This window comes from Hypomesus nipponensis, chromosome 13 (assembly GCF_054491055.1).
Source record: "Hypomesus nipponensis isolate SF chromosome 13, ASM5449105v1, whole genome shotgun sequence".
NCBI classification, from domain to species: Eukaryota; Metazoa; Chordata; class Actinopteri; order Osmeriformes; family Osmeridae; genus Hypomesus; species Hypomesus nipponensis.
This window is the reverse complement of record NC_140373.1, coordinates 6,339,879-6,367,500: the sequence shown is the minus strand read 5'-3', so window position 1 is coordinate 6,367,500 and position 27,622 is coordinate 6,339,879. Positions and strand designations below refer to the sequence as shown.

Sequence of the window (27,622 nt, the reverse complement as noted above, 5' to 3'; positions counted from 1 at the left end):
AGGAGCTAAGACCAGCAAAGGCCTTCATTACATAACAGTTATAATCTAACATGTTTGACTCGATCCCTTCCTGGTGACGGCTCACACCCTGGGTGTGAACTTATCGCTCCTGACTGCTCCTGGGCTCGTCTGCAGTCCCAGAGCTGCGAGAAGACACACTGCTGATGTAACACAGCCTGGCAGATCTCTGCTTCTCACACCCAGACCTCCAGCTGTGGGGAACCCCCTCACAAACACACACACACACACACAGAGACATCCCAGGCTTCTCTTTGAAGGGAGATCAGACACCTGTAAAGCTCTATACATGTTGAGTGTCTAAGAGAACATGTGTTGCAAGTTCATAAGGAGAGACTGAACCTCTGTGTCTGCTAGGAATCCCACACACACAAATATGCAAACACATGAACATGCAACAGGGGAGAAAACACAACCACACATGCACAAATACACACCAACGTACCTTCATCATAAATTTCTGTATTGGCATGAAAAGGAAAGAGAGAAAAAGTCATGGACAGGGAGTTACAGAAACATATTAAACATACTGTAAGTTCAAGTCAAGATCTTTTGAATGCAGCATAAAGAAACTCCAGAAGGCATTCATGTACACGTACATTGACATGTGTGTTTGAGAACAGTCTGTACATGTATGATGTGGGAGACTCGACATACAAACGTAAGCAGTACTCCTCTGGTATCACATGTAGACAGCCCACACACAGGACCATGGGTAACAGCCACACATCAATGCACCACAGCAGACACATTAGCAGCAGCTTACACACAGCGCTGTTCGAATATCCAGTGATTTAGACCCAACTCCCACGACGTGCTTCTAACAGCGTACATGAGGCAAGGAGAACAACACTGTCCTTAACTCTCATTTTTGTGACGACTACATCTTGTCTGTTCTTTTACATATTTTCCTTTATTTTTCTCGAACTCACTATAGTTCTCTCTCTCTCTCTTGTGTGTCATTCTCGCTTTTACTGTTAAAATCACTCAGAGTTGTAAGGAGAGACAATACACCTATCAATATAAATTGAGTGAATCAAGCGGTCAATAATGTACTTTGTTAGCATACAAACAAAGGACAGAGACAAAGATGATGGCCATGGTGATGGTGATGAGGATGGTGGTCATGATGACAGTGATGATGTAAATGCCATTTCAAAATATTATAAAGACAACAGCTGGAGCGTCTGAAGAAAGGCAGACATACCCATTTTTTCACATCTACTTGCTGTGGAGGATGAGAGGCAGAGAGAGGAGAACAGATGAGTTGCCTTGATCTTCAACCAAAAAACGACCACATCTTATCTCACCGAGCAGAGAAATAAGACTTCTAGATGGTTTGGGGTGATGCTGTCGGTGAACCAAATCATGGTGTGTGCTATGGGGTTGTTGTTGTTTGTAAGTGTGGGTGTGGGGGAGAGGATGTGGGTTGAGCTTGTTGCACAAGGCTACCAGGTCCTTGTCTTGTGAACCGCCTGAATGGATGAATCTTGATGCATGTTCACATGCATGGTTCATCCTTCAATGGTTGAGATGAGACTGGTCAAAATAAAGGAGGGGCAAACCATTGGCAACAAAAGACCAAATAAAGGAAGAAGGGAAGAGAGAGAAAAAGGTCTACAACAAAAGACAACCTCGCCATGTGAGCGATTTCCATCCAGCCAGAAGTCATTCACTTCCGAGCTTGACCTCCACCCGTACTGAGGTGCGTGGGTGTGTGTATGTTTGCGCTTGTGTGCTTGTGTGTGTGTGAGGTTACACTTGAGTATGCTTGCCTGTGTCTGCATGTGTGCTTGTGTGTGCGTGTTTGTTTTTTGTATGTCAGTGTGTGTATGTACTGTGCCTCCATCCCAGCCACCCTTGGCCGTCCAGCACTAAAGACCACAAACACTAATTGATATCAGCTCCTGCCATTGCTCACTGGGCTGGCACAGGGCCTTAATAACACTCAGCATTTAATAAACAACTTGAGTTCACCCCTCTTGGCCAGCTCCCCTGTCACAGGACGTATCACAACAACCCCTGACCTCCTCTCTATCCCTCAGAACCCAATAGAAACCTGCCACTTACAGTAGCATGTGCTAATATGCTAGTATAGAAGCAGCATATGCAGTGTGCTAATGTTGATTCACCCTCTCCTCTCATCACTACATTGCAGAGACATGTTTGGTAATATGTTTATTGTAACGTGTTTATGGTTTATATGCAGATCCGGTTCTTGTTCATCTGGATCCAGATTTGATAGACATGGCTGGTATTTTCTTCACACAACATGCACACAAGGTGCAACCACAACCTCGCACCAGATCACAGGGAGCTTGAAGGCTTGACGATGCAGCTGTTGAAGTACTGAACTGAACTTGACGCAGGTTACTCTGGAGCAGCTGCCTGCACCACTACAAAAGTGCAACTCACAACGCACTCTTGCTGATCAACATCATACAGCAATCCGTTCCCTCTGTGTGGAGGGGGGAGGGGGGAGGGGGGTTCTCTGCGATAAAGTGGAGTGCTCTGGATCCAATTGATTCCTAATTGAAGTGCCATTATAATCAAGCACCAGGTCATTAATGAGAAATGGAGGGCCGTATGAGAACAATGGCTGAATTGTCGAGAGATAGAAAAATAGAAGAATGTTCCCAACTCGGGCTATCTGTAGTCCGTCTTCTCCTCCAGCTGTAGGCCTAGAGATCAGCTGGGATGGTTCCCACTGGGGCATGGACATTCTGCATAATAACGCAACCTTTACACACACTGGTTTCAGTCTGGTTCCAGTCAGGTCTGTGGACACTCTTGCCTGCTTTGAACCTGCCCCCTACACACACACACACACACACAGACAAACACATCATCCAAGCCCTCTGCCCGGGTGCTGCTACTGGGAGATGTGGCTCAGCACAGTCTCTCTCTCTCACTCTCTCTCTCTCTCTCTCTCTGTCTCTCTCTCTCTCTCTCCCTCATATTCTCTCTCTCTGTCTCTCTCTGTCTCTCTCTGTCTCTCTCTCTCTCTCTCTCTCTCTCTCTCTCTCTCTCTCTCTCTCTCTCTCTCTCTCTCTCTCTCTCTCTCTCTCTCTCTCTCTCACTGACACACCCGTCTCCCTGTCTCTAGCCTAACTGTGCACCTGTTCTGAAATCCAGTTCTGTGTAGCATGGCTAACCCACACATCCTAGTGCTTCTTTGTTCCTGAACTCAGATGCCCTGTACTTTACCGGGTAGTAGGGGGATATGAAATCCCATTATGGTTGTTATTAGTAGTAAATCTCATTAGGAGTGAGGGAAAAATCCTACATCTGGTGTATTTTCTAATGTTCTACCGTACAGAAGGCATTAGTGACAACAGGAATTGTAACCTATTCTGCCAGATCGGAAGTGTGTCATGGCCTAAGACTTTTCCAACCGACCTAAACCTCAAGCTATTGTTATTGTAAAGTGAAAAACCTCCCATTCAGTATGTATGTAATGTGTACATGTATACAGGTCATCATTTGTTAATATTGACAATACAAAAACGCTGACTGAACCCCACCCTGTGTGTGTGCGCGTGTGTGTGTGTGTGTGTTTGTGAGAGGCTACTCCAGCCAGAGCTGGGCAATGCATAAACAACATCTATGCTAGCAGACTCAAAGTCACAGGCTCCCTTAGTGCTATGCAGAGGAACACAGGCAAGGAGGGAAGCTATTCATTTGATTTTTCTTCTTCTGTCTCCAGCTCACCGCTCAGCTTGCCTAGAATGTGCCTAGCTTACAAATTACATGTTCAGCTTTAAAACAAGCAAGACGCCTCTCTCTCTCTCTCTTTTTTATTTTTACGTTTTACAATTCTCCATTCCTCTGTCTCTGTCTGTTTTAAACACACATACACACCATCACATCATCTTTTTGGAAACCTCTCCCTTGTTCCTTCAAACACACCCACACACACACAGGCACCCTCACATGCCACAAACGACTCTCTCTCTCTCTCTCTCTCTCTCTCACCCTCCCACCCTCCCTCCCTCCCTCCCTCCCTCCCTCCCTCCCTCCCTCCCTCCCTCCCTCCCTCCCTCCCTCCCTCCCTCCCTCCCTCCCTCCCTCCCTCCCTCCCTCCCTCCCTCCCTGCCTGCCTGCCTGCCTGCCTGCCTGCCTGCCTGCCTGCCTGCCTGCCTGCCTGCCTCTTCCCCATGCTGCAGTCCTAGCCCATATCCCTTAGGCTAAACCACTCAGCTACATGCAGCACAGCAAGGCCATCCTTTCACAAGCCAGACAGTTTCAAATATATAGCCACAGCTTAGGCTAGATGGGCATCATTAGCTGTCATTAGACGCAGCACAGCAACTGAGTGGTGCTTGTCTGTCAGCTAAGTCACTGTCTGTGTGACTCATCTGGTTCGGTTATCTGTAAACCAGTTACTCTGAGGAGCATGAATGTTCATGTTATCTAATACTGATGCAGTACTGGCCCCATCCCTCTCAGACACTTAGCTGAACAGGTCTGAAAGGATCAGGAGGTCCTTTCAGGAGGACAGGTATAAGCAACGGTCTGTTCTGTGCATTGTGATGTTGAGTGGATGGAATTGTTCCCATCCTCTTCTGGGGTCTACAGAAGTCACTAGGGAGTACTGATGAGCTGTTTTTGGGTGGAGGCCATGAGCTCTCCATTGCTTACTCTCACACTCCGTACTACCTCTGTATGTGTGTGTGTCCGTGTGTGCGTGCGTGTGTGTGTGTGTGTGTGTCTGTGTGTGCAAGTGCGTCACTGTTTCTAGGGCTGGCAGCAGACTGAACTATTGGCCTTGAAAAAGCATATGGCTCTATGAGGAGTGAAATTAATTACCCTTTAGTTATTCATAGATTTAAAAAATTGAAGTAATTATAAAACTGCAAGTCATGATAAAATATAACACTACTTGGGTTTTCCATTATGATGGTTTAATCTGCACTGTAGTTTTGCTTATAATAATAGAATACATTGTAATGTTCTACATAATTACATAATCTCCTATTCAATATTCCTAATTACTATCATCAAGTGACACTATTCTGTATTGAATTATCTGAATAAAGTTTGTCTATATTGACTGGTATAATTCAATATGGTACTTATTGGTGGTACTGCTTAATTATTGAAGCTGTTCCAACCATACATCCTACAAAGAAGATACAAAAAAGTTTGACTAAACAAAATCAAATGTCTTTAGGGAAGGTGATGATAGTAATTTATGCAGTACAGTGCTGTCCCAGTGCTGTGCTCTAGGCTAGAGCTGCAGTCCCCAGGCTAGGGTATGGTCAGGGCCCTACTCGACCCTGACAAAGGGTGGAGCACTGTGGGGGGGGCACACTAGCACACACGCTCACAGGCTGGCCTGGGATTACCCCTCGTCAACAGCTGTCAGCTGCCCTCAGAGCCCTGTGTTTACACTACTGTGACGAAACCCATCAGGGAGCGTGTGTGCGCGTGTCTGTGTGTTTAAACAACATATGTGTCTGTGTGTGTATACAGTATATGTCTGTGTGTGTGTGTGTGTGTGTGTGTGTACTCACCCCTTCGGCCTTCTCCTCGGTGTTAGCCAGCATCTCCTGTAGAGCTCTGACTGAGAGGGATTGCTCCAGCACGAAGGTGCAGATGGACAAGTCTGGAGGCACATTCTGACACACACACACACACAGAATGTAGACGCTCCAGAATGCACGCGGCATCACCTTAAACGACACACTACACGTCCGAGACGCGGAAAAGGTCAGAGTCGTGTTCTCATTTGCAGACACAGTTCAAGCGAGGAGGGAATGGGTTACATGAGCCAATTAGAAGCCTCTACAAAATATCCTGCTGTCCAGTCAGTCTTGTTAAGGACATCATCAGCATCACTGGACGGTTGTCGAAGCGTGTGTGCGCGTGTGTGTGCGTGTGTGAGTGAGTGGCTGTAAATATTGGAGAATCAGATTTCCAAGGGTGAAGATCCAATGTTGGGACAGATCTGTCAGTGATGGGCCTCATCCTGAGATCTGAGCAGCTCCTGGTCAGAGCCCGGAGAAGGTGTCTCCACAGCTTACCTTTGAGTTGGAGGTGGACTCCAGGAAGCACAGTCTGTTTCCAAAGCCCTCAGCGGCCAGACACAGCTTCTGCTGCTCCTTGTGGACTGTGGCCGAACACTGGAGCACCACCTCGTCATCCTGACACACACACACACACAGACAGGAGACAGGCGTTACATCATACAGTACCATCGCTTAGTTGCACAGACGACCAAGATTCTGATCATGCGAGACTGCTCCACCAGGTCTGAAACACACTCAAACATCAAAGTCTGACTGTTGTACAATGCAATCATCGCCAGTTAAAAGAGCAATCATAGCCGGCCTAAATATAGTGTAAAACAAGTGGATGACGCTGGCTATGCTGTGGCCCAGGCCTGTTAATTACATTGGGTTTTATCAGAGCAGCAGACCCACTGGAGGTTTCTGTATTTTAGGCATCACGCTTCTGGCTTTAATTGAAGAAGGATTACAGTCCATTAGCTGAACAACCACAGAGTCTGTGCGGCCAGGGGCCTAACGGACAGGAAGGTGAAAAAAAAGGTGCTGGCTGGCAGGCTGAATAGCTAGCTTGAATGGCTGGCTGACAGGCTGGCTGACAGGCCGGCTGGCTGGCCGGCTGGCTAGCTAGAGAGATAGGGCTTGCAACAAGAGGCTTTGCAGGAATTAGACTGGGTCCAGCTAATGTGAAATAGACGAGGGATGCACAAGCCTGGGACACAGCTGTGATGGAGCTGAAGCAAGACTAACACAGCCAGGTCAGACTATAGGCCTCTGGGAAAGGACTAGGAAGGAGCAGGGCCGGGGTCCTCTGAGATGAGCTGTAAGGAGGGTAGGACACAGATTGCACAGCTACAAGTGTACTACTGTATAACTTACGACAACAAGAACCATAACTATGTATGGAACATCTGCGTTGATAACATTGAAAATCTATTGTATGTCTACCATACACCTCACACATAGCCTTGTGGTGAGCAGTATATCTTTACCAAATTATGGTGGCCATTATGGCGTGACAGAAGGTAAGAGATAAAAGTTTAGGACCTTGGAGATGAACCGATTGACACTACTTGTTGTCATAATGAGAAAAACAGCTGTTTGGAAACTACCGCAGAGGATAGCAGCCAGTCTATCCTCCACTATTTATGACAACAGCAGGGAAAAACACTGTCTAAACAAGCTAACCACAGCTCCCAACTCTCATATTCTCTCATAACCAAAGCTGAAGATCTGAATCCTCTATGTTCAGGCATGGGCTTCACATTCTCCTCAGGAGAGAGCCAGGGACAGAGCGAGCTTCACATTCTCTTCAGGAGAGAGCCAGGGACAGAGCGAGCTTCACATTCTCCTCAGGAGAGAGCCAGGGACAGAGCAAGCTTCACATTCTCTTCAGGAGAGAGCCAGGGACAGAGCGAGCTTCACATTCTCTTCAGGAGAGAGCCAGGGACAGAGCAAGCTTCACATTCTCCTCAGGAGAGAGCCAGGGACAGAGCGAGCTTCACATTCTCTTCAGGAGAGAGCCAGGGACAGAGCGAGCTTCACATTCTCTTCAGGAGAGAGCCAGGGACAGAGCGAGCTTCACATTCTCTTCAGGAGAGAGCCAGGGACAGAGCGAGCTGTTTCACAGTGCCTGGGGGATCCCCCTACCTCCTGTCAGTGGGAAGTATCACTCACACACACTCGCGCTCACACATATACCCTCACACGCACGCACGCACACATATATACCCTCACACACACACACGCACGCACACACAAACACACCTGCGCCAGGAGTTGCTTGGCAGCAGGCCAGGTCCTATCAGCCCCCTGCAGGTATCCCTGGGACTTCCTCTAAATGAGACAACTGATTGGGACCTGATGAGTCAGCGCCCATTAACTCTGTGTGTGTGTGTGTGTATAAGTGTGTTCTAATGCCTTTTGTTTATGTACATGTGTGACCTAATGCCTTTCAGCTGTGTTTGTTTGTGTGTGCGTGCGTGTCTGTGCGTGTTGTGTCTGTGAGTGAGATTTAAGACAGCCAGGGAGGGTTTGTTTGTGTGGGCGATCAAGCGGCCATCTCTCTAACAGCATGATCGCCCCCTCTCACACACAGGCTACAAAACTCTGCCTCGTCTGGGTGAGACTAACCTGGACTGGGTGGTGTTATCACCAGGACAATATACGACCTGGGTGGACACTGCACAGAGAGAGGGAGGGAGAGGGAGAAAGAGAGAAAGGTAGAAAGAAAGGGAAGGAGAGAAGGAGAGAAAGAGAGGATTAAAAAGGGAGAGAGAAAGAGGGAGAGAGAGTGAGGGAATGAGGAAGAAAGACTGCAAGTGCTTCCACCCACACCGTACAATGCTGATCTGTTTGGTGGACATGTAACACCCAGAGCATTTAAGGTCTAATCGCACCAAACATACACTAGCTCTCCCTGGACAACCATGCTGATGCTGATGATGCGTGTGTGTGTGTTTGGCTGTAGATGTGTGCATCGATGCACCAATGAGACAGATCTGTCAGTGATAAGCATAGTACAGTCCGCTACAGGTACAACCTGCTACAGGTACTAACCCTAACCTGCTAGAGGTACTAACCCTAACCCTGGTACACCTATAGTCTGGTGCAGCTACAGTCTGGTACAGCTGCAGTCTGGTACACCTACAGTCTGTACAGCTACAGTCTGGAACAGCTCCAGTCTGGTACAGCTAGAGTCTGGTGCAGCTACAGTCTGGTACAGCTACAGTCTGGTACACCTTCAGTCTGTACAGCTACAGTCTGGCACAGCTACAGTCTGGTACAGCTACAGTCTGGTGCAGCTACAGTCTGGTACACCTGCAGTCTGGTACAGCTACAGTCTGGTACAGCTACAGTCTGGTGCAGCTACAGTCTGGTACACCTGCAGTCTGGTACAGCTACAGTCTGGTACAGCTACAGTCTGGTACAGCTACAGTCTGGTGCAGCTACAGTCTGGTACACCTGCAGTCTGGTACAGCTACAGTCTGGTACAGCTACAGTCTGGTGCAGCTACAGTCTGGTACACCTGCAGTCCGGTACAGCTACAGTCTGGTACAGCTACAGTCTGGTGCAGCTACAGTCTGGTACACCTGCAGTCTGGTACACCTGCAGTCTGGTACAGCTACAGTCTGGTGCAGCTACAGTATGGTACAGCTACAGTCTGATGCAGGTACAGTCTGATGCAGCTACAGTCTGGTGCAGCTACAGTCTGGTACAGCTACAGTCTGGTACAGCTACAGTCTGGTGCAGGTACAGTAAAGGTACAGTCAAGAGCCCACCCACCACAAGAAATCCTCCGGATGACTACAATCCTTCATCTGCATCACAGCTCATCTTTACGACACCTACCAGCCCTGTGCTGTCACTCTGATACTCTGATACATGTCCTAAACTATGAGATCATGGGACACAACAGTGAGAATGAGTGATATAGATCCAACACACATGAAACCCACAGGGAATCATTTCCTGAGGATCATAAAACAGATGGCTGTAAATCATCATCTCAAGGACTGCCTCTCCAGCTAGCCAGATGATGGTCGTTAAAGAGGAAGCAGGAAGCAGATCAGGGATCTGTCATTTTGAACCTGATTTGCCCCCCATGGGACCTGATCGATGGTGCAGAAGAACAACCTGGACACTGGCTGGCCACGCCAGGCTGTAGTGATGTCACAGCGAGGTTGGAAACATTGCTCGAACATCTCTATCTGTTGATAATCTGAGGGAGAAGGCAAATTAAATTGACATTGTAATCCACCCTGCACGTTGCATAACACACACACACACCCACATACAAACACACACACGCCAGCTGTTGCAGAATCTTGCGTAGCGTATTTTACACATGGCTAATTTGTTATCATTCAAAGATAGCTGCTTAATATCTTCCTCTCTCTCTCTCACAGACAGAACGTGTAGGCCAACACAGTCTGTGGGATGCTGCCTCCATCTTGGTACAACAAGGATGGCCCCAAACAACTGAGAAAAAAGAAGTTGTTTCTGGAGACATGACGTCATTTTAGTCTGAGAAGACAGAGAGGTGTGCGATCGACTGGATCTCCTGTGAACAGTTCAGCATGTCTTTGTACATTCTACATCCTGCATTTCTAGTTCCTCTTGCCCTGCTATCCACAGGATTCCAGTTCCCCTCTGATCTCCGCCAAAAAGAGAAGAGCTGTCGCTCTCTATCTCAGACATGTTAGGCATTTCTCTAATACACACACGTAAGCAAGTACCGTCTCTCTCTCTCTCTCTCTCTCTCTCTCTCTCTCTCTCTCTCTCTTACTCTCTCTCTCACACACACACAAACACACACACAGTCTCTTTTTCACACGCATGCAGGCAGGATGTGAGAGGAGCTTGCGTCAGAGAGTGTAAAGTGCTGACCCAGTGCCAAAGGAGAGTATGCTGATTTGAGCTGAGGCACTCTTCATGTGAAAGCAATCATTTTTCATTAATCGCAAGAGAGACATCAGAGATTTCGATAGATTTAGTTTTAGATTTACACTTGGTTCCGTTTCTTTTGTGAGTCTGTTTCTATTTGCATGAGGCTCAAAATAAAGATTTTGGTTGTATCATATAATATCTTAGTTATATTACTGTGAGCTAACCAGCAGATGTCATCCAGTTCCATGACTAGGTCAAATCCACAGAGCCAATGACAGAAGGGCCAGAGTTTGTTTACTGCACATTACAATCATAGTTTTACGTTTGGACTTGAAAACATCAACTGAGAACTGTTGTTGCGGTTGAAAGAAAAATGATGTGTCTATTTTACAGCCCAGATTACACTCTGCCTCTGGTCAGATTGAGTTTTTCTACAAGCGGTAATGTCTTTTAATTTAAATCCCATCCTCTCACAGCATGATTCCACATCTGCTTGATAATTGAAATGATGCTGGAGAAACGTGTGTATGTGTGTGTTCCCTACAAAGTAAGAAGAGAGGAGAGCATTTGTGTTGAATATAACAGCTTAATGATCTGTAGAAAAAAATAATCACTTTGCTATTCTTACTGTTACGAATCCACCCATACAAACACACACACTCACATAAACACACACGGCATGGCAAGGTTACTCAATCTTACTGTTAATAGGATTAGTAGAAGTCCATAGTCTACAGCATGATTATGATATCGAACACACTGACCTACTGCCACTGCTGGTGGGATAGTAGTGTGTGTGTGTGTGTGTGTGTGTGTGTGTGTGTGTGTGTGTGTGTGTGTGTGTGTGTGTGTGTGTGTGTGTGTGTGTGTGTGTGTGTGTGTGTGTGTGTGTGTGTGTGTGTGTGTGTGGTATTACTGGAAAGTAGCCTAAGCTCATCAGAGTGAGTATACTGCCCTCTTTGTACATGTGAGTGACCAGACTGGATGAGACAGAACAGCTAGATCACATCCCCAGTTCAAGGCATACTGCACTCAACACCTGCATCCCACACTGCCCACTACACCACAAGGGTTGTGATGATGATGATGAAGGGGATGAGGATGATGAGCTCATAAGGCTTCATCCTCATTCATGAGATCTTGGACTTGTTCATATGATGTTTCATTGCTTATGCCAGTTATACAGATATTAGGGGGTTTACAACATATATAACTACTGAATAGGTCAAGGAATGAGACCTAGTTATGGTTTGAACACTGTGTTTACAGAGGAGGTGTTCCCTTCAGTCGTCTGGGACTGTTCCAACGCATCTTGTGTCTTCTAATCATGATTTAGATTAGAGGTGACAAGCATGGACTCATCCAACAGAGGCATTAAACACAGACACACACACAGACACAAACAGAACAGGTCCATAGCAGAAACTCTCCATATCTCTCTCTCTTTCTCTAACTCTTGCTGTCATTTTCTCCTACACACATGTTCACATACACGCTCTCTCACGCACAATAGAAAAATTAATAAATGGAGCTCATACTGAACTTTGTCTAATCCTTCCATCTGTAACTGGGCAAGCTAAGCTCCTTAGCAGCTAAACATAAACATACAGTCTATAAATCTTTTACTGGTAACATATCAATAAGTATCCATCAATAACTTCAATAGTCATACACTTTCCTAATCCTAGTTAAGCTGTAGCCAGCAGACCATGTGGTTGGTGGTTCAATAGAGGATTTGAGTGGGAGATAACAGGAGAAAACCCTCCGTATGCTGGCTGCTAGTCAGCTACAGGTTGACATGTGATTTAAGGTTCTTTCATGAGAAAGCTATAACTTGTCTGCAGGCTAATGCTAATGTCTATATATCTTAGCCATGTGTAAACTAACTGGTAGTAGACTACAAGCTTAAGCTAGGCATCATTAGTTCTCTATGTGAGCTTGCTGCTTGTGTGGCACAAGCTAATGCTAGTGTCGATTGTTTATCTTTATGTCAGGCAACTGTAGTGAGGCTTCAGAGAATGGCTAGCTTATTTAAGCATCACATAGCATCCAGTGACAAGCTAATGCTAGAGCTTATAGTATCTCTGTTGTAACCATTTGTTACAGGTGCTGAATCTGACTGGATCTTATGGAGCATCCAGAATAGCTCTTCAGCCTCCCCTGCTCATCTGCGGGAGGTCTGTGGAGACTACTGCACCTGCAGTACACACACAGTACACACATACACGCACACGCACACACACACAGCCAAGCTTGAAAGAACACTGCAACACACACACACACATGCTTACAGTCCTAGCACACACTCCCCTGTGCACACCCTCAAAAAGTACGAGCACATTCCCACACACATATAGTCATACATAACATGCCAGCACTGCAATGAGGGGGCGGGTGAGATCTTCCGGGGAAACGGTCTCCCTCGAAGAAAGAGGCTTAGCCAGTACAGTCCCACAGATAGAACACAGATGAACATGCCTGTTTAATAAAAGCATTTAAAGGTATGTCCTCTGTTTATGACTGGAGCACCATTGAGCTTCACTACTGTAAGGTGTGGACATGATCTGAGAATGGTGAACGTCTTGATCTTGGGTATAAAAGACGTGAGGACCTGGAGAAGGGAGGAACGAAAAAGGATGGAGTACAAATGGAAGGGCTTGACAGAAGGAGGGGAATCCTTAAGATAGAGAGTAAGAGAGAAAGCTGTCATTTTGGTGCTCATAATCTACTGTGAGAGTCCTCTTTAGATACCCAGTTCATGGCTATCGTGGACAGTTCTATATCGTCTCTGGAGAGACAGAGAAAGAGGGAGGGGGTGGGGGCACCATGAATGAGGGGAAAGTGCCGCAGTGGTGCTGGTGAAGGCTAGTATTTCCTCTCCTCTGTGCTTGTGGTACTCCCCCGAGAGAGGAGTGAAATAGAGAGCAAGGGAAGGAGGGAGGGAAGGAGGTAGAGGAGGAAGAGGAAAGAGAACGCTTGCTTGTGATGCCTGCTGAATCATCCGCAGCCTATTAGCACCACTGCTGCCCTCGCATCCCTCGCTCACAACACACACAATTACTTTCTCATCCTTCCTTCCTTCCCCTCCTCCTCTCCTCCTGATCACCATACTAACAAACACTCTTCTCCCCCCTCCCTTCTTTCCATCCCTCTCTTGACGGTATCAGTGGTCAACTCCACTTAAGTTGAAGGAAAGGGGGAAGGTCTGATGCAGGGGGTCTCAGAGTAAGCAAAAGTGGGAGTGGGGCGAGGGGGAAATCAAAGAAGACAACAACTAGATAACCTGTGTCTCACTCTGACACTTGCAATTAGGGAGGGGAGAAATACGACCCAATTAATTATTCATCCACACACTGCAGCAGATCAGAAGCCACCTCTTTCTCTCTCTTCCTATCACTCTCTCTCTGTCTCTCTGTCTCTCTGTCTCTCGCTCTCTCTGTCTCTGTCTCTCTCTCTCTCTCTCTCTCTCTCTCTCTCTCTCCCTCTCGCTCTCTATGTCTCTCTCTCTCTCTCTCACTCACTCACTCACTCACTCTCTTTCTGGAACATTCCAGACAGAAAGTCCCTTGAAAAAAAAGAGGAGAAAAAAGGAGGGATTCACTGATGGGGTGCAGTTACCGGGTCTACTGGGTAGACACTGCGTGGTTAGCATGGTGCTTGACCCCTCCCCACAATGGACACACACACACACCACACACACACCACACACACACCACACACACCACACACACCACACACACACACACACACACACACATGGCCATATAAGGCAGCTGAGGTGGTGTGTGTCAGCTCGGAAGGCATTCAACCTTCTATTGACCAAGGTACCTGTCAAGCTGCCTCAAAAACACACACACAAACACTAAAAAACACACACACAAACACTGAGACACACACACAAACACTGAGACACACACACTAGCCCTCTATATCTATCTGGGACGGGTCTGGTGTTTGTCATCCAAACACCCATTCCCCTCCACTGACCTTCTATGGACACACTGACACACTGCGTTTGATTTAGTATACTCTGTGGACTGGATGGGAGGAGTTTGTTCCTTGTTGATGAATCCAATCTCTCCGTTGGTTAGCGTGTGGGCTAAATCAAGCAAACCTCAAGTATTTCAAGAACTTGAGGATTTTCCCATGATCCTAGCTGACACAGTGTAGTGTGTTCATCACACACAAATCATGTAAATCTTTTAAAAGGGACCAAGGTAAAAAAAAAATCTAAATGTTTTTTGTGTGCGCATGTGTGTGTGTGTGTGTGTGTACATCTAAAATCACTATGACCATGTAAATGTACCTGACAAGTGAATGTGATTGTGACCCTGATTCTGAGAGATCACAGTCAGTCTCCACAGAGAGCCAGCATGACGCCACAGTGAGTCACTCGCTCACCTTCACCCATTAAGGCCCATCAAATACAAAGTGAATCTCATTCTCAGTTTAGCTCAGGTCACAAGCCTTTTGTCTTCACATGCATTATTGAACCTGCCTCCTGCTATAGCCACACACTTCTCACATCAGAAACAGAGACTCCCGGTAAGCAATGAAAGATCACAGGCTTTCTTCTTTTCATCCGTGATACAATAAGAATTCAACCGCAGGGTGCGTCTCCACCATTCCCAAACACAGGAGGGTTTGTGTAGGTAACCCATATGTGCACCCTGTATATATACCACATATACAGTACTGTACAACATGAAAGGAGACACATATGTATTCTTACATTGAGGCACCCAGCAGGCCTGTGTGGTCATCTCTTCTGCCCGCTGCCCTTTTCTCCTGGACAGAAATGCCAAGGCACACTAGGACCCAGCGGCAGCTGAGCCTGGCCAGACTGAGGGAGCAGGGGCACACAGTAGTAGCAGCTTCCCCAACAATACAGCACTGAAAGGCTGAAGGAGAGATGCTGGGAGGCAGCTAGTGTGTTAGGGACACAAAAGGTCTGGTACTGCACACGGAAGAGGGTTTTATCCGGGTGTATTCATGATAGCCTGTCTCACTAAAGGGCATCAGCCTCCAAGCAGTGCTGTGGAAACTCAACGAGCTGAAGCCTTGACCAGACCCCAAACCAGCTCATCTCCTTCCTGCTGTGACAGAAAGATGACGGTGTGTTATGTAATAGCGGTGTCGGTGGAAGGAGGGTAGTGTTCCATGGTGGTCAACAGTCAGGATGACTTCTCCTTCAGAGAGAAACACTCTCCTTCAAGAGGACTGTCTTGCCCCAGGCCCTGTTGACCATACACACAGGTAACCACACACTCAAGGGCACAGCAACATGCAAGAACCCACACATATAAACATGAATAGATTGTAGGGAACACAGATTATACACACCATAACCATTTTCCAGAAAATGGCATTACTGCATCACCACCTTCTCCCTCACAGGCCAAACAGGCCCAGTAAGCAGTGTTCACTGGGGCTGAGGCTGGGGTTGAGGCTGGGCCTGGGGCTGGGTTGAGGTTGGGGCTGAGGCTGGGCCTGGGCTGAGGCTGGAGTTGAGGCTTGGCCTGGGCTGGGGCTGAGGCTGGGGTGAGGATGGGCCTGGGGCTGAGGCTGAGGCTAGGGTATGAGCGGAGGCTGAGGCTGGGACTGAACATCAATTATTAAACTCCTCCCATCTGGCATTATTGTTGTGAAATCACACAATTCCCACCATAAGAGGGAGCTCTACATTATCCCAAACAGCCAGGCAGACTATGTAGCTCTGCCACAATGACACCAGGCTAGCCATGTCCTGCCCACTCCCCCTTGAACTGATGCTACACCTGGCTCTGTGCCTATAAAAGACACATCAACACAGCACTGATTTTTCCATTAGCCCCACAGGTAGGACCACCACATCTCTGCATCCCACTGGTCCAAATCATCATAACTTTCATTCTGGCTAAAGGGACTGTCATACCAACATATCCTGTGGTACAAACGCTGAGTAATCCAGCATGTGGAGATAACGCTGTGTAATCCAGCCTGAGTGGAGCACTGTAGCCTGGAGGAGGTTGGCCTCTTGTTCTGGACTCTAATCCCACCCAGGAAGCTCCAGGATAGAGATGAGGGCTGTGAACACAGCTAACCAGATGTGCTGCATGGCTGGCCAAAACGTACAGTACATGCACATGTAGAAGAGAGAGATAGAGCGAGAGAGAGAAAGATAGAGAGAGGCAAAGACAAAGAGTGAGATTGTGTGTGTGAGTGTTTGCATGTATTCAGACCAACAGCGACAGATGAACAATTGATGCTGTTGACCTCTGCTATGTTCCACAGAAAACCTGCCTTTCAGATTATTACAGCAGCTCTTTCAATCAGTCCTCAATTACCCAGCCTCAATCCGCAGTAGCCACACTGTGTGTGTGTGTGTGTGTGTGTGTGTATGTGTGTGTATTTAATCAGCAGATGAATGTTAAACATAGCAGTAGTCAAGAAATCTAGTCATGTGACTTATCTCTCCTTCAATCAGAATTGTCTATATTGCCAAAGAGAAACCCAAGGATTGGTAAAACAGGAGCTTCATATGACCAGCACATATAGACCATCTGTGGGTAGAGGCAGTGTATGTGTGTGTGTGTGTGTGTGAGCCATGAAGGGCTGTGATGCTGACTAGAGTCACTCAGCAGGACGTGTTACTGGCAGATGGCTTGTCACTGACGCCCTCAAAACCTCACTGGAGAAGCACACATGCAGACAGTCTCTAAACACACATATTCATTACCATACACACATGTGCACACACCTACATACTCAAATACACACAGCAATACACATACACCACCTACATACACACTCAGGAAAAGAAACACACACCCTCTTTCTCTCCGTCTCTCTGTCTGACCATGTCTGATATTTATGCAGCATCATCGGGGGCAAAGAACACACAAACACGCACGGACAAACAAACCACCAAACCAAACAAATAGGCTAACTCAATCTTTTTCAATTTACCAGGAACAATTTCCACCGCTTTCACACCCATGCTGAGCCTATGCCCCCACCCCCCCGCACTCCCCCACCCCCCGTTCCTCCTTCCCCTCCTTCTGCCCTCTGCTGAGTGACCTTACTTAGCTGACGGGGGGAGGACGGAGGGAAGGGGGGAGGGAGGGAGGGAGAAAGGGAGGGAGAAAGGGAGGGAGAAAGGGAAGGAGAAAGGGAGGGAGAAAGGGAGGGAGAAAGGGATGAAAGACACAGCACATCAAACTCACTTGCCTACAGTGACAGACAGCCACATTACACCCCTATCTCCCCTCTCTCTCCCCTTTCTCTCCCTCTCTCTCCCTCTCTCTCCCCTCTCTTTCCCCTCTCTCCCTCTCTCTCCCCTCTCTCTCCCCTATCTCTACCCTCTCTCTCCCCTCTCTTTCCCCTCTCTCCCCTCTCCCTCCCCTCTCTTTCCCCTCTCTCCCCTTATCTCCTCCCTCTCCATTGCCTCCTTACCCCAATCCCCTATCTCAATGGTTTCAATGATACAATGTTCTGCTTTTCCCATCTCTTCTGCTTGTCTCTGCTTTGTTCCCTCCTCCCTGTCCTTCCTTCTCTCAACCCCTCTCTCCTACTGTCCCACACAGTTTCTCCCCCCTCTTCTGTTCTCTCCTCTCTCCCTCCTTCATGCCTCAGGCATTGAAGTGGGCATCTGTCTGTCTCCTCTTGATTGATGGCTAATGCCCTGCTTTGACACCATGCCCTCCAAACACATCCCGTCCAGGTCTAGTCACGAGTGTGTGTGTGTGTGTGTGTGTGTGTGATAAAAAGACAGAAAGAATGTGTGTGTGTGTGCAAGCATTCTGGATGTGTGCATGTGTATGCATGGGCGCTTGTGTTTGTGTGCATGCGTATATAAAGCTTCAAGGCATGACTTGTTTCCATGATCTGGTTCCATCCATCTTAAAGAGAAGATTGATGAGAGCTGAGAGGAGACAGATGGTGCGAATGAAGGATAAACTTTCTATTGGCACTTCAGCTGCATCACCTCTTATCTCACACACACACTCTCTCTCTCTCTCTCTCTCTCTCTCTCTCTCTCTCTCTCTCTCTCTCTCTCTCTCTCTTTCTCTCGCTCTCTCTCTCTCTCTCTCTCTCTCTCTCTCTCTCTCTCTCTCTCTCTCTCTCTCTCTTTCTCTCTCTCTCTCTCTCTCTCTCTCTCTCTCTCTCTCTCTTTCTCTCGCTCTCTCTCTCTCTCTCTCTCTCTCTCTCCTACATACACACTTGTCATGAGAATGATCAAAAACCACGGGGCAATGAAAATAAGCCAACATTTGTAAATTCAATCTAAAGAGGGTGAGATGGTATATCTACAAAAATGAGAGAGAGAGAGAGAGAGAGAAAGCATGAGAGAGATCGAGAGAGAGAGCAGAAGTAAGAGAAAGCAGGGCAGAGAGATATTAAAACCAGAAGAATGTGCCAGGAGGGCCAGAATGAGTGCCAGGGTCATTCAAAGAAAATCTCCCTTATTTAATGGTGCATGTGATTAGTGAAGGAAAAATGCACTCTCGTGCTCCCTCCCTCCCTCTCTCCCTCTCTCCCCCTCCAGTCTCTACTGTAATTAAACACACCAACTGACCACAAAAGGATCTCTAACTCGACGACACTAACGGACCACAAAATGATCTCTAACTGATCTCTAACTCTCTTCTCTACATACGGGGTCTACTGTGGAGGACGCAGGCCCGAGACCTGCGAGGCCAGACAGGAAAGAGGCCAGCTTGTTCTGTCTGTATCCTTATCAGCTGTGTGTTGAGCTGGGAGGGGAGGCTGCTGGAGGACGCAGGGGGGTCTGTGGGAGCCTGCTGGGTACCGCTGGGTGAGCAAGGCAGGGTCACCTGATAGCACAGGAATGTGTGTGTGTGTGTGTGTGTGTGTTGGCACAGGGCTATGTGAGAGAGGCTGGCACGGCGGGCCGGGCTGCAATGCAGATGGTGTCAGGGAAGAGAGAGAGAAAGAGAGAGACACAGAGAGAAAGAGAGGTAGAGAAATAGATAGAGAGATGGAGGGGGGGGGGGAAGAGAAAGAAAGAGACAGATCTATTCAATTATTTTCCTGTTTTGCCCCTACTGTGTGTGGATTTGACTACGAGTGTTTCAGTTAGAAGGATCTGCCAGGTAAAACTGTACTGTTGTTGATGTGAGCAGAATACACACACACACAGATGGACAATTGCCTTCATCATACCAGGGATAGCCTGGAGCAGCCCAGTGTGTGTTCTTAGAAGGTCCAGTCCCATAGGAAGGCCACATGAAGGTCTGTCTTTGAGGAAAAGCATGTTTATCCAAGATAACAACCCAACGAGGGGCAAGAGTCACACTGAATGGAGAACAGTACAATAGCGTCCTCAACACTTTCACCAACACAATAGGTCAGCAGTCACAACATTGCTGCACTGTCAGGTTTAAAGGTTTTGTTAGCATACAATTACTCTCTGATATGAAAACAGTTCGCTTTGGAAGCTCAGTAGTTCATTACAGCACTGTAAAAGGACCAAAAAAAGTCCAAAACAACACTAATTCAGTCAACCTCTCTCCGACTTTCTTCCCAAGAAGATCACACTTCCTACACACTGCCAAGGTACCCTTATGTAATTAAGGGACTATAATATCACTCATTAGTTAATATACCACAATTCACTATACAGGGTATAGCAGGACAACCCTGTCTGGCATGTTCTCAGATTTAAGTTCTGTTCAAATGCAGGACCTCACAGTGCTGGGATGACCAGTAGGTTCGCAAAAGAGGGGATGACTGCTTTTTCTCCCCTTCATTTCTTCCTTTCATCCTTTCTTCCAAGTGTCAGCTAGGGTGTTCCTGTAACTAGCACCCAGCCAAGGTCCATCCTTACCACCCAAGGTGGTATTCTATCTGCTGCTACAATGACAGCTTCTCATAGCCTCCACTTTGCGTGTGCATCTGTGTGGCAGTAATCTTGGAATGATCCTATTGTCAGTCAAAGTTCCCAGCCATGTTCTTGGGAAAATCCCCCAGACTGTAGTAATTCCGACCCAGAGATGGTTGGATAGAGGCCCTGGGGGAGAGGGGGTTAAGGGGAGGGGGGAGGAGTCCGGGAGCGGGGTGGAGGCAGCGAGGACAGGCTGTTACATAACAACCTTTTACACAAGGAAACACAGGAATACAGTTCCAGCTGACCAGCAGGCAGCCTGCCTGTCTGTCCAGCCCCTCCTGTAGGACATTCTGCAGTGGGCATGGAAGCTATGCTCACCACTGTACAGCCGGGACATGGCATGGAAGCTATGCTCACCACTGTACAGCCGGGACATGGCATGGAAGCTATGCTCACCACTGTACAGCCGGGACATGGCATGGAAGCTATGCTCACCACTGTACAGCCGGGACATGGCATGGAAGCTATGCTCACCACTGTACAGCCGGGACATGGCATGGAAGCTATGCTCACCACTGTACAGCCGGGACATGGCATGGAAGCTATGCTCACCACTGTACAGCCGGGACATGGCATGGAAGCTATGCTCACCACTGTACAGCCGGGACATGGCATGGAAGCTATGCTCACCACTGTACAGCCGGGACATGGCATGGAAGCTATGCTCACCACTGTACAGCCGGGACATGGCATGGAAGCTATGCTAACCACAGTACAGCCGGGACATGGCATGGAAGCTATGCTCACCACAGTACAGCCGGGACATGGCATGGAAGCTATGCTCACCACAGTACAGCCGGGACATGGCATGGAAGCTATGCTCACCACTGTACAGCCGGGACATGGCATGGAAGCTATGCTAACCACAGTACAGCCGGGACATGGCATGGAAGCTATGCTCACCACAGTACAGCCTGGACATGGCATGCCACCAGCCAGTATGTGGGTTCCAGTCTAATGTATCTCATGAGGTAGCATTATTAACCAGGAAATATCACCCCCTACTGTGATGAACCCAAACACTAAACAGAGTATCATTTAATTCCAAGGTACTGACTAACCCCTCAGGGAAGTGAGACTTGACTTGAGTATGCATTGACTGGGTTGGAAAATGAATTATATAACTTAAATGTTCTTGTTAAATGTGGTTAAAGACAACCCAGCTGTAAAGAACCAGAGCCAGTGGTGATTAAGGTCAGATCCCACCACTTTCCTCTGTGTTTCCAATTTACACCATGGAGCAATTCCTGTACGTGTTCCCCGGATTGACAGATTATTAATCTAAACTGAAGAACATCAGGCCTGATCTTTATAACCTTGTGGTAATCTACACTAACAAGCAGTAAACAGAACCCAGATTAGACTGGATTAGCAGATAAACACACAAAAATGGAAAACATATCTTTCAGCTATGTGTTAACCAGACTAATATGCTTGTGAGTAGGATTTATGAACAGCCTCTGAACCATTGTCATCTCCATTCATAATCCTTTAGCTAGAGTAGAGTATAACTATATATATAACACAGATTGAGAGTAGATGTACAGGACTTTACCTCCAACAAAGCATATTATATCAACCAGACTTTCAGTGCACAAATCATGTTAAGAAGAGTATGTTCGGTAAACATCATGTACACCATTTCCCTCTCTAACCTTGTCTCATCCATGAGGCGGAACTTCAAGTTCTGGAAGTTCTGGACTAGAACCCAGCCTTGCCATTCCACTTGAGAATGCACCATGCAGTGCACAGTGTGAAGGATGTGTCCTTGGTTTGACCAATGCTTTGCTGCCAGGCTCAGAAGCATTCCTCTGATGAATGCCTCCAGTCAGAGGGCCAGCACACATTAGAGGCAGGGAACGGCTGATTGGCCCTAATACATCATGTTGGACTGGCAGGGCTGCCAGCTAGGCTACACACTGGTCCCCCTTCCCAAACCATAACCCCACCACAACTCATTCTCCTCTCATGATTACTGCTGATGTTGCTGTTAGCCCGGCAAGCTCACAGCTTTTTTTTTTTTTTTTTTTAGCTTAGCCTAGCGTATTGGGTTGATTATGGTATGTTTGAATTATGTTAAACCTTGAGGCTGTCTGGTCTCTTAGGCTAGGGGTGGAGGAAGGGTGAGCATGTGTGTGTGAGCCAGGCATGCACGTGTGTGCATGCAAGGGTGTGTGTGTGTGTGTGCAACAGGATGTCTCCTCTCCCTCCATGCTTTCTTCAGGACTTTCCAAACACTGGATATAGGTTGGTTATAATACAGATCTAAAACCAATGGCTACAATTCTGTATTTCCCTGCCCACACCACACTATCCTTGATAAACTGGGTCACTCTTTCTATGTGGAGCGTTTCAATGATCTTCGGTTCGGCAGCACACGTTGTTACGCAAACACGACACCTCTGCTCTTCTCTCTTCTCCTCCCCTCCGGCCCACGTCCCAACCACTCACAGCACACCGCTGCTGAGCTGGATGGTGGGATGAGCGAGGGAGGATGGAGGGATGTGGAGGGATGGAGGGATGGAGGGATGTGGAGGGATGGAGGGAGCGAGGGATGGAGGGAGCGAGGGATGTGGAGTACCCTGGTCTATATGAAGAGATGGATGAAGAGTGGTCATGTTCGGCCTACACTCCCTCCCACAGTCAGCTGCCCAGCCCTTCCAACGACACACCACAGAACGGGTGGGGGGGGGGGGGGGCAAGAGAGGAACAGAGGAGAGAGATGGACAGAAGAGAACAATCCCCCGTAAAAATCAAGCTCCTTGACGACGCCTCACTTCTGATCTGGCTAAAGAGCACACCCAAAACCTCCATCCCCCCCGACCCCCAGCCCCCAGCCCCCACCCCCACCCCCACCCACTGTCGTCTACCGACCTGTCATCTCCATTGTCTATTGCGCTCGTCCACCCCGCTAAACACAATGCAGACAGGGGTCCTGTTCCACACCTGCACACACACTGCCGGGCCACGTCTGTGTTTGATGTGGCCTGCATCCCAACAGGTGTGTGCTCATGCTGCCCGCTTCATGTTGCGCTGGCTTGGTTGTGTGCATGGTTGTACACACACAACAGTCGTCCACCTGGTTCCCTGAGACCAGACACACAAGTGGAGTTAAGCTGCAAAGGAGGGCTGAGCATTGACTGTGTGTTTTCAGTATGTGTGTGTGTGTGTGTCTCAGAGAGAGAGAGTGCGGAGTATCAGTCCATCAAAAGCATGTTCTTATTATGAATTCACCATCGTCCTTCACCTCCCTTTCCCTTAGTTCACCTCCCACTCGCTCCTCACTCTTTCACCGGCATTCTCCCGCTTCCATCTCTTTTGCTAGCTCGCTCTCTCTCTCCCTATCTTTCTCTGGTCTTGCAATGAGGGAGCTGCTTGCTGGGAATACTAATCAAAACATCACCTCAGCCCCATAAATCATCTCCCAGTGATATAGTGAGGAGCTCCGGCCCTATAATTCTTCTAATACAGTGCGTAGAGCACACCACTAGCTCGCCAGCACTGCTTGGCACATTAGTCTATTTCGCCCCCGTCAGCGAAAAGTAAGTTGTTACAACAATATGATGAAGATAATTAATTGCAGGAGTCAATATTTCTCTGTGTTGCGTTAGTGGACTCCCTTCACGGTTGGGGAGACTGGGGGGCAGGTTCAGCTGCTCTCGTCATCATGGACGTGGAGCTTCATAACATGGTGGGCACAACATGGCCGGTGGATCCTGAAGCAGAGAAGACGCAAACGCAAAACCTTTCATTTTCTGTCTGTGTCAGGTCACAGTTCCCTTTTTCATCTTCCTCAGTTTTCTCTGTTTTTTCTATCTCTCCCTTCTATCACGCTCTCCATCTCTCCCTCTCTCCCTCTCTCCCTCTCTCCCTCTCTCCATCTCTCCATCTCTCCCTCTCTCCCTCTCTCCATCTCTCCATCTCTCCCTCTCTCCCTCTCTCCATCTCTCCCTCTCTCCATCTCTCCCTCTCTCCCTCTCTCCATCTCTCCATCTCTCCCTCTCTCCCTCTCTCCATCTCTTCCTCTCCGTGCTGCAGTGCCTGTGTAGAGTGGGCTGCCTTGCTCACCTGCTAGAGCCAACACTGGTCTTATGTAACTAGCAGCCGGCTGTGTGTGTATGTGTATGAGAGAGACACAGAGAGAGAGACAGAGAGACCGAGAGACCGAGAGACCGAGAGACAGACAGAGAGAGAGAGAGAGAGAGAGAGAGAGAGAGAGAGAGAGAGAGAGAGAGAGAGAGAGAGAGAGAGAGAGAGAGAGAGAGAGAGAGAGAGAGAGAGAGAGAGAGAGAGAGAGAGAGGGAGGGAGGGAGAGAGAGAGCATATCCAGCAGGTTGGAAAACACTGGGATCTCCTAGAAGCGGAGGTGTGGGAGTGGAGCTCTTTCTCTCTGAACCCCCACACACAGAATCCCGAGGAGCAGGGATGGTTCCTGGGAGCAGGCAGCCAGGGGGAGCTAGCAAGGCTGACATGCTTGATGGAGGGCCAACCTCCATGCAAGGTTCAGACAGGCAGGGCACGACATTAGATAGAAATAGATCATGTAGTTACATGTACTTTTACGGCTGGGATCCGGAAGGAGAATTAAGAGAGGAGAATCTGCTTTTAGGTTGATCGATGGTTTATTTACATACAAAGTTCTCTTTAAGGACAAGTAAATCAACTTCCTCAGAAGACACCTAACAGATGGAAGATGCAATATGTAGATCCACAGACTAAATATGTAATTGAAAAACCAAAGTAAAGCGTTACAATTTCTCGATTTCATGCTGACTTCACAAGGCATTAATGAATGCATGCACTCTACAGTCATTATCGAGTCACTTCTGGCACTCAGTCAGGATGGGGACACATAACCTGGAGATGGCAGAAATGGGCAGTTCATATTTCAACACATCCAGTGTGGAAGAGTGGCCCTTCAAGGTCGGTATGGAGATATCAGCAGCTAGTCAATACCTCATCGGTATTCCTCGGTAGGCACAGTTCGAAGGTGGAAAGGTACTGCCGTCGAAAAACCATTTCACAACACTGACGAGCTGTCAGAAGCACTGTCATGAAGAATGGAAACCTAGTCTCCCAACTCAGACTAAGAACTGTCCTCAACAAAGGTACTACACGGTACCACGCCATGTCCGCTACGATCGAGAAATAGAACAAGGAAGGAGAACTGAGTTTTTGCAAAGAGAACACAAGAACCTTGGGAATACCATCACCTAACACTAAAGCCTCCATATTTGTTGCATTCTAGGTAGGTAGGTCTTCTATTAATATCTCTGACCGTCCAAACCAGTATTGCTGTACGGACAGGAGCTATAGGGGTGACACCCCATTAAACACCTCACACCCCTACGACACCACCTCTGTCTCTGCCTCTAGAACACTGCCTCTGTCTCTGCCTCTAGAACACTGCCTCTGTCTCTGCCTCTAGAACACTGCCTCTGTCTCTGCCTCTAGAACACTGCCTCTGTCTCTGCCTCTAGAACACTGCCTCTGTCTCTGCCTCTAGAACACTGCCTCTGTCTCTGCCTCTAGAACACTGCCTCTGTCTCTGCCTCTAGAACACTGCCTCTGTCTCTGCCTCGACAACACAGCCTCTGTCTCTGCCTCTAGAACACTGCCTCTGTCTCTGCCTCTAGAACACCGCCTCTGTCTCTGCCTCTAGAACACAGCCTCTGTCTCTGCCTCTAGAACACCGCCTCTGTCTCTGCCTCTAGAACACAGCCTCTGTCTCTGCCTCGGCTCAATGCTTCAAATGTAGGTTGCTTTGAATGTTGAGGGTGAAGTGTCCTTCTAGTTTTTTCTTTAGTAAAGGCTGGCCTAGAACAATATGTTACTGGGCGATGACTTCACTCCTGTCGACCTACAACACACACAGACCTGGACTTGAGATTGGGAAGGTGACACCTACATGTCCCTTTACAGTGGTCTACAGTCCAGATTCAGCACTAAACCTAACAGTAGGAGAGGATATTAATATAAGTACAGTAATACCAATTACCCAAATACTGGATGTAGTCTTAAGCCTAATCCTGTTTAATCCTTTTTTATATGAATAGATGACTGCCCACTAAGACTGATGACTGATCCATTTCTTTTCAATCAAATTCCAAGTGTAACTTGCAATCGCCTCTATTCTCTTCTTCTTCCAATGTTCTCTTTTTGTTCTTTCTCTGTAGTCCCTCCTCTCCCTAACCCAACCTCTCTTCTCTTTTCTTCTCTATTTTCCTTTATTCGGCTCCCCCCTCCCCTCCTCTCCTTTCTTCTCCTTTCCTCTATTCTCCCCTCCTTTCCCCTCGTCTCCTCTCCTCTTTTCTCTTCTCTTCTCTTCTCTTCTCTTCCTTCTCCCCTCCCCTCCTCTCCAGCTGCCTCCTGTCTGCACACCAAGAGCAGCGTTACCCAGAGATCAATCAGATTACATAAGAGCACTGCAGAGAGAGAGAAGAAAGAGAGAGAGAGAGAGAGAGAGACAGAGAGGGGAGGAGGAGGAGCAGACAGGTATCTCCTTGACAGGGCAAGCTCCTTACACCTAGGCCCAACTCCCATATTTATCTTTCTCTGTCCTCCAGTCATCCTCAATGCTGGCCTTAGTGCTCCCTCTCATCAGTCAGCATTATCCCTCTCTGCACTCTCTGGTTCTCATATCCCTCCGTCTTGTGTTTCTCCCTTTCGCCTCCCTCCTCAGGCGGAACAGTTAGTATCAAAGTTGTCAGTGCAGCAGAAATATCACACCTACTAACCCAGCTTTGCCTGGCCCGGCGCGGCCCAGGGTAGCACAGTCCTGCCCAGCGCAGCACGGCACACTCCAGCCAAGCACGGTTCAGTCCAGCATTGTCTAGTCCAGATAAATCTAGCCGAGCACAGCACAGTCAACTGCTCTGTCTGTCCGTCTCTCTGTCTGTGTAATTAGCTTGATGTCATTCAATAGCTCATTGATCTCCTGGATCCTGATGGAATGCTTCTAATAGGCCTGGGTCTAGGTACTGCCGAACCTGGGGTTCATACGCACACAATGTATCTCTGTCCAACACACACACACACACATGCACACATGGAGAGATGTGTCCTTCACTTCCCTTCTCCCAGTCTTGACTGTGTTCTTACAGATGTGTCTGGACTAGAAGCTTCTTCAATCCTCCCACCCTGACCTGCTCTGCTCCCAAATTGGCCTGTAGACCGCCTGGTAACCAATGACTGTTTGGCTAAGGATGGCACCTCCTCCACTCTGTACATAGATGGCTGTTTAAGGGGCCAGACGGTCCGCCCTGACCCGGCGCACAAGGCTACTGTGATAAATGAAAGAAGGAGGAGATGAAGAGAG

The 27,622-nt window shown here is 47.9% G+C and overlaps 1 protein-coding gene across 1 annotated transcript in view; it reads right to left on the bottom strand.

The window, feature by feature from the left end:
* ryr2a (ryanodine receptor 2a (cardiac)) overlaps window positions 1-27,622 on the bottom strand; it is a 91,156-nt gene that overhangs the window by 58,481 nt on the left and 5,053 nt on the right. Inside the window, 2 exon segments of the mRNA XM_084670451.1 lie at window positions 5,538-5,639; window positions 6,045-6,164. Of these exon segments, the coding sequence (XP_084526577.1) occupies window positions 5,538-5,639; window positions 6,045-6,164 (222 nt within the window).